Raw genomic sequence first — 8,049 nt, forward strand, 5'->3', positions numbered from 1 at the left:
ATCTAAACCATTTTCATTTTATCTAAAAAAATAAAATTAATTTGAAACATTTAAAATAGTATTTTTTAAAAAAAATTTAAAATTTTAAATGTATTTTTTAAAAGTATTAACAATTTTAGTAGTAGTTTTTATTTTTTTTTATTTTTTTTTTTTTAGTTTAAAAGTATTTTAAAATTTTTAAAAATTTTTTAAATATTTTATAGAGGTATAGTTTTATTAATTTAAAAAAATTAATTTTGGGTATCTAATTATTTTTCTTTCCTACTTTTGATCATAAATATTAGCGGTCTCATCAAAAAAATGTACAAATAATTCATAGGCATGACTCACACTTTCAAACTATTCATTGGTTTGCATAAAGGAAGAGTTCGATCATCTTCATATTGATCTTGTCAAATCTTGGAGACACCGGCCACAAAATTCTCGACATTGAAAATGATCTAATGCATTTCAATTGCGACCCAAATTTGACACAATTACTCTATAAATTAACCTGTAATAGTTGCATTTGGAGTCGTAGATCTAGTAATGAGAGTGAGCGATCCAATGATCCAATGACAAACGCTCTGAGCTAAATAGTTCAAGAACTCAACTCAACTCAAGAAATTGATAACATTAAAGAATGAATAAACGTAGTTCTTCACGATGAAATCAGATTTAGAAACAAAAAATTCCTAAGCGACAAAACCAGATATGATGAGGGCCTACAAATCACCAACTCTTCATTGTGGAGGCAATTCTTGAGGTGGTTCTTCGTCGATCGGAGGAGATGGAGTCGATCCGAAGTCGAGATTTGGGTAGACACCAGGTGGTCTCTCTCGAGCTTTTATCGACAGTAACTGACTGGAGTCGCCAACTACATCCGCCCATCCGTAGTGAGGTTCAGCCCTTCAATCCAAGTGCAAGTTTGTTAAAATGGCATTGATCCTTAAAGCTTGTAGATAAAGATGAACTTAGCCCTCAGAAAACTTACTCATAATATGTTTCTTCATCCACAACAATATCCCAACTTTCCCCTGTCGTGCTTTTCCCATATTTGTGCACTTTACTGCTTTCAGAATGATGCTATTATTATTGGCTAGCAATACAGATATAAAGTAAATCCCAGAAGCATTTTCATACACAGATACTTCCCTAAGAAACGTGAAAGAGATTATCCATATATAAAGCGACTCAATGATGCGTGATACAGTCAAAATGGTGATCAGACATGCTTCTCTAAGAAACGTGAAGGAGATTATCCATATATAAAGCGACTCAATGATGCGTGATACAGTCAAAATGGTGTTCAGATATGCTTCTCTAAGAAACGTGACGGAGATTATTCATATATAAAGCGACTCAATGATGCGTGATACAGTCAAAATTGTGATGAGATATGCTTCTCTAATAAACGTGAAGGAGATTATCCATATATAAAGTGACTCAATGATGCGTGATATAGTCAAAATTGTGATCAAATATGCTTCTCTAAGAAACGTGAAGGAGATTATCCATATATAAAACGACTCAATAATGCGTGATACAGTCGAAATGGTGATCAGATATGCTTCTCTAAGAAACACAAAGAAGATTATCCATATATAAAACGACTCAATAATGCGTGATACGGTCGAAAGATCAGATATGCTTCTCTAAGAAATGCGAAGGAGATTATCTATATATAAAACGACTCAATAATGCCTAATACAGTCGAAACGGTGATAATATATAGCCATAATGCCATAAGCTTGAAGCTTACCCATTTCCAAAGTGTTCTTCACCCCATGTTCTTGACCAACCTTGTACATGTGAAAGGAAGGCAGTTAGTTCCATTTCTCTCGTAACCAACAGAAAATGCAAACACAATGAAAGATTTAGCATAAATATTTTCAGATGAAGGCTTTAGTCATGTAGTGACCAGGAAAAAAGACCAAGGTGGTTGGCTGCCCCACATGCTTAATTGAGTGAAAGAAGATAAAGATCACAATGATTTAAACAACAAGATGGCATTCTTAGAAGAAATTATGAACATTAACCACAAACACCAGCTTGATTTCATGGGTATCTAACCACTGAAGGAATTCGTAACTACCGGTTGTCATAAAAGATGCTGTAACGGCCCAAGCCCACCGCTAGTAGATATTGTCCTCCTTGGGCTTTCCCTTTTGGGCTTCTCCTCAAGGTTTTTAAAACGTGTCTGCTAGGGAGAGGTTTCCACACCCTTATAAAGAATGTTTCGTTCTCCTTCCCAAGCGATGTGAGATCTCACAATCCACCCCCCTTCGGGGCCCAGCATCTTTGCTAGCTATCATTCTCTTCCCTAATCAATGCGAGACCCCCCAATCTACCCCGTCTCGGGGCCCAACGTCCTTGCTGGCACACCGCCTCATATCCACCTCACCTTGGGGCTTAGCCTTCTCGCTGGCACATCACCCGGTGTCTGGCTTTGATACCATTTTAACGGTCAAAGCCCACCGCTAGCAGATATTGTCCTCTTTGGACTTTCTTTTTTGGGCTTCCACTCAAAGTTTTAAAACATGTCTGCTAGGGAGAGATTTCCACACACTTATAAAGAATGCTTCATTCTCCTCTCCAACCGATATGGAATCTCACAGATGCACTTATTAATTAAAAGTGACACTTTCCACCACCGTTTTATAGTAAATTATCCAGCTAAATACGCGTTTTTCAAACAAACAAAGCTTTAATCTCGAGCACCTTTTTTAGGTGTTTGAGAAAGTCACATCAGTCCCTAAACCAGCAAAATTTAGTTTTTTTCATCACATAAAACTTACTCATATCATTACCTTTGTTTAGTTTTTTATAAGCTCTAGATTTTGGAACTTGGGACCGTAAAGCCAGACCGATACTTAGTGCGTAAGTTCGCTTGTCCGATACCATGAGTTTGCTACTCTTACCGACTACACAGACTCAGGTTTTTGAGACCAAATCATGAACCACTGATAAACCAAACTCAAAGTTGCATAAACTAAAGTTTTTGATGCTCAATCACAAACCTAGAAACTAAACAACACAAGCTACATAAACTAAGCTTCTCTAACACATTTCAATAACAATTCGAATATAGGATCAAACTACTGAACTCTAAACTTTTTAATATGAATCCTAATATGAAGAAGAATTAAAAATGTTTTATAGTTTCAACAGAACGAAGGGTTCGTGTTAAACGGCCGAAAAAGAAACAATTTCAACCAACCCACAAACAAAAGGTTTCCATTATTGAACTAGATCAATTAACCAATTTTATCACCCAAAAATTCAATGGAAACACCTGATTTAGATGAATTGAAAATGATGCTACATTAGACTTACGTTCACTACTAGGAGATACGTGCCACGTCTCCCCTTGTCGGGAACCAATTCCAGAAAAGAACTTATCTTCCCACTTATCTCCCCATTTTGTACCTAGTTCAGTTTCAGCCCACTTATCCGTCCTGAGTGGTAAAAGCACAAAAAATAGAACTGTTAGCATCCTAGAGCTATTTGAAGAACCTTTAACATTCAAAATTTGAAACAGAACAAAGAAAGTAGCTTAGGTACTTCGTGTGTAATAGCATAAGAATGAAGTTGATTCTAACATTTTTAGTTATAATCACTGAAAACTTTTCAAGTGACACAAAATTAACGCCAAATAAGACGACTTGTGCATCCACCAAGTGTTCTGATTAAGGAAAAGAAATATGTTTGATTGATATAAACAAAGCCCAAGCCCACCGCTAGCAAATATTGTCCGCTTTGGCTCGTTACGTATCGTCGTCAACCTCACGGTTTTTAAAACGTGTTTACTAGGGAGAAGTTTCCACACCCTTATAAGAAATGCTTTGTTCTCCACTCCAACCGAGGTGGGGTCTCACACATAATCAATGGGATAACGTATTGTGTAATTGTATAATCCATAAATGATGCATGGAATATGTTGAAAACAATGTGAATAATGATTAGAGAAAACCATTTAAGAACGGATCCCCTTCCGTCGTAATGCTCTCCCCACTTCTCCCACCATGACTGTTCGTTCAATCTACCGTATTTATGTGCTCCTTTCTCAGTCCATCCTTTGGCGTCGTATTTTTCCCACCTGTATCACTTAAACAACTTACGACTTTGCGAAACTACAAACCGAGTTACCATAAATTCAATTGCATTGAATATGATCTCACCATTTCTCATGCCATCCAGCATTTTCAGTGCCAGATTTTGCTTGTTTCTGTGCACTCCTCTCAATCCTTGCAAGATTACTGCACCATCACAATTGCAGAGTATTTATTTAACTTGATGAGAAGCGATCTCCTCAACATTATTGAGCAAGTGTACTATAATAGTAAAAGAAACCTCCATTCATCTTGATGAAGAACTTCTTGCCATGTTTCCCACCATGAATCACCTTCGACATTTCTACCCGATTTTTCCACTCCTGTCAGAGAATTTAAATTTCAGCCAGGACAAGCAAGATAGAATTCAGTGGGTAAGAGCAAGATAGGAGTGGCTAAAAGAACAGACGACGAATGATAATGATCGGTATGTAGCAAATTTCTCATCACACAGTTAAAAAGCAAGGGCAAAAGCATTTTGCGTTTCCAGAATAAATACTAAACACATAGATGATGAATAATTATCAAATTTCACATGTTTAAATTTAAAGCTACATTAACCATCAGTTCTTGACAGTCGAGTAAATATCTATATTGATCTTATTGCTTGGACATTTACATAATCTAGCTATTTGGAGAGAGCGAAAGTGTGCGATCCCACATTGGTTGGAAAGGGGAACAAAGCATTCCTTATAAGGGTGTGGAAACCTCTCCTTAGTAGGCGTATTTTAAAACCTTGAGGGGAATCCCGAAAGGGAAAGCCCAAAGAGGACAATATCTGCTAGCGGTGGGTTTGGGCTGTCACAAATGTTATCAGAGTCAGACATCAAACGGTGTGCTAGCTGGGATGCTGGGCCCCCAAGAGGGGTGGATTGTGAGATCCCACAACGGTTGGAGAGGGGAACGAAGCATTTCTTATAAGGGTGTGGAAACCTCTCCTTAGTAGGCGTATTTTAAAACCTTGAGGAGAAGCCCGAAAGGGAAAGCCCAAAGAGGACAATATTTGCTAGCGGTGGGCTAGATAAGATAAGCAACATTCTTTTCTATTCTCTCCAAAGAGATAGATTCTATAAGCGTCCAAGCAATAAGATCACTATAGAGAAAGATTCTCTACAGAATCAGGTCACTGTAGGATAAGTTTAAGTTACACTCTCTTCTGCTCTCTCCAAAGAGCTAGATCCCGTAAATGTACAAGTAATAAGAGAATGTGGGGATAAGCAATGACAGATTAGAAGAAAATATGTAAAATTACCTAGCTCTTTGTATCCAGTCCAGTCACTTTTCTCCCACCACTGTCAATGAGATCAATAAATCCATTAAATGCAGTCACCTGGGATAATACTCTTTGGAGTTATAAAAACAATGTCAAAGTGGCAGCAGATTAACAACATTTTATGATGCTTGGTTTTTTAGCATGATTCCACATTACATAAAGTTCATTCAGAAGTTAACTACTAACCACTAACCAGAAATGGAGGAATTTTCATAACTGGGTTCGGTCGTAACTGTTATATTATTTTAAAGAAACATACAATTCAAATATTATCTAGAGAGTATACTCATGACCAATGTCCCAAGTTTCGAACCAACGCCCTCCAAATTAGTATGTCATTCAGGTACACTACAAGGCATCGGATAGGATAGAATAATAAAAGGATATAAAGAGTTTACATCGTAGTAGTCTAGATTTTCATCATAGGGCTTATATACGGATCATGACCCCCATAATAGCCGCGCCTAAGAAAAGTGTCGGGATACTGATATGAAAGGCCTTATCATCTTAATCTTTTTTACGAAATTGATCCAGAGTCAATTTAACTGTTGATCACCAAAATTTTCTTGAGTGGGGAAACTACATCTCTCTGAGAAATAGTTTTACATCAATATGGACTAAGAAGATACCAAAAAAGACTAATCTTAAACTCAATCAGGATAATGAAGATGAGAATTAAGACAAATATTCATGTCCCAAAATGAAAATCCAATTCAACCTATAGACATGAGACTGGAAAACAACTAATCCAGAGAGAATAGGAACGCTAACTTGCTTACACAAACATATTTGCACACGAGTGACAATCATTTGCTATGTAGATTGGCCAAGACCACAACCATGGATTATCACAGAGTTTTCCTAGTAAGAGAGTTACAGAATGCTTAAGTTTGCTCAACTCTGGATCAACAACAAAGTCGATAGCACACAGAAATACTAAATTAATACCGTTTCTTTCCATTCCGAGTAGCCATCATGCGATTGACCGCCCATCCTAGTCCATCTACATCTGTATCCATTATCACCGAGATCCTCCCCGCTTTCCCGGTACCAAGTACTGCCATCTTCATTCGTGCCTGATTCGCTAACATTTTCGTTCACCAAATTGATCCCCCAGTCCTTCTCATTTGCAATACCAGTGTCTGCAGCAGATCAGTTGTGTCTAATACTCAGTAAAGATCATTAATCAAACATAAAGCAAAACAGCAATTTCATCTGATGCTACACAAAGATTCTTTTAGACTACCTGGGCTAGCTAAGAAATTCCATAAAGCAATTTAGATTACCTCTTTTTGGCGGAGTATCACGTGACTGTGGACCAGAGCCCCTTGGAGTGCAGCGAGGATAAAATTTTTCTGGCTTGGAAATAAACCGAGATCTGTATAAACAAGAAGATCAAGCAACCCCATGAGGGAATACACATTCCAAAGCCATATAAACTTGCGTAAATCTTGGTCATTAACTTAAACTATTATCCCCATGATTCCAAATCATAAAGAGTGAGCGTCCTTCATCGTTATGCCTAGCTAGAAGAGGTACGAATTAGTCATTCCTTTCACAATTTTCGAACTATTAGATGAACTGTTTGAACCTGATTAATCCAATTCCATCGCACAAAAAAGGGTAAAAGAGAGCAACACAAGAACAAGACAATTGATTATAAAACCTGTGATTTTCAGTACAAAGCTTCAACTTACTGAGGGGAAGCAAAGGGCATTGCGGGAGTGGCTTGAATACGGAGTCTACGAGGGGATTTTTTGGGATTGAAACACCAATCTTCTTGCTTCTCAACGCTCTTCCCAGACCCAGCAGTTCTGCGTATTGGAACCAAAGAATCAGAGCAGCAGCAAGTAATAGGACAAAACCCAACTCGATTACTCTCAAACAAAATCCTCCTCCATCTCCGCCGCCGTAGGTCTGGCCCGCCATGGGTAGGCGAACGAAAAAGCTCGACCCGCCGGTCGAAATCGACGTGGGTCGAAAATCCTCTGCAACAAGCGGCCATTGCTTACAAAAATTCCATGGGCAAGCGCTCAAGCCGCAACAGTGGGAGAGGAAATGTGGGAATGCGAAGGAATACGTGGAAATTCAAGAGAAGAAAGAAGTTGGGAAGAATGTGATGCGGAGAGGCATTTGAAAAATGGGAGAGGCGGAGAGAGAGGAGGAGAGAAATTGAGGGGGCGGAGTTATCAGATCGGAGGTGGTTCGGCGAAGGGGGGGAGGAAATTCGGAGATTTAATCAAACACGTGAGCAGGGGAAAAGGGTCCCACAAAGGGTGATTATGCATCCGGAATTTCCAACTCGACAGTCCACGTGGCACAAACTGAGCCGTCACTTCTGTTACTGCTGACTAAGCTTCTACTCACAAATGGGAAATTTAGATCCAATTACCTAAATAGCATTTGGTAGTTATTTTATTAAATAAATAATTTTAAATGTTTATATATACGTTTAAAATATTCCCCATAATCTGACTAATTCGAACTATCCAACTTAAACCATTAATTTTTATTTATTTATTTAGGTTGGATTAATTTTTTAAAAAATCGAAAAGTTTGGTTCGGTTTGAGTTGGATAGTTTGAGTTGGTCGAATTATTATCGGCTTGCAAGTTGACATTTTTTTAGTCGGGTCAACCCTACCGACCTGAAAACATGGTGGCAACTCAATCCCTACTCTCTACCT

General features: G+C 38.1%; 1 protein-coding gene across 2 annotated transcripts; it reads right to left on the minus strand.

Annotated features, from left to right (window-relative positions):
• Nucleotides 1-593: 593 nt before the first annotated feature.
• Nucleotides 594-7,584, minus strand: LOC111805338 (protein EARLY STARVATION 1, chloroplastic). 2 transcript variants are annotated; one of them, XM_023690371.2, is made up of 11 exons: nt 7,062-7,584; nt 6,651-6,742; nt 6,313-6,506; nt 5,344-5,383; nt 4,333-4,414; nt 4,161-4,238; nt 3,953-4,078; nt 3,316-3,437; nt 1,742-1,781; nt 974-1,048; nt 594-888 (listed from the first exon to the last, which is right to left on the minus strand). In XM_023690371.2, exons 1-11 carry the CDS (start codon nt 7,367-7,369, stop codon nt 723-725), a joined length of 1,323 nt encoding a protein of 440 aa, XP_023546139.1. In that variant the 5' UTR covers nt 7,370-7,584; the 3' UTR covers nt 594-722. The 2 variants fall into 2 exon arrangements, with proteins under 2 accessions (XP_023546139.1, XP_023546140.1); XM_023690372.2 differs by lacking the exon at nt 594-888 and having other exon boundaries at nt 984-1,078.
• Between the last annotated feature and the right edge of the window lie 465 nt (nt 7,585-8,049).

The sequence above is a fragment of the Cucurbita pepo genome, chromosome 11, assembly GCF_057944985.1.
Source record: "Cucurbita pepo subsp. pepo isolate OVF chromosome 11, ASM5794498v1, whole genome shotgun sequence".
In the NCBI taxonomy this organism is placed as follows: Eukaryota; Viridiplantae; Streptophyta; class Magnoliopsida; order Cucurbitales; family Cucurbitaceae; genus Cucurbita; species Cucurbita pepo.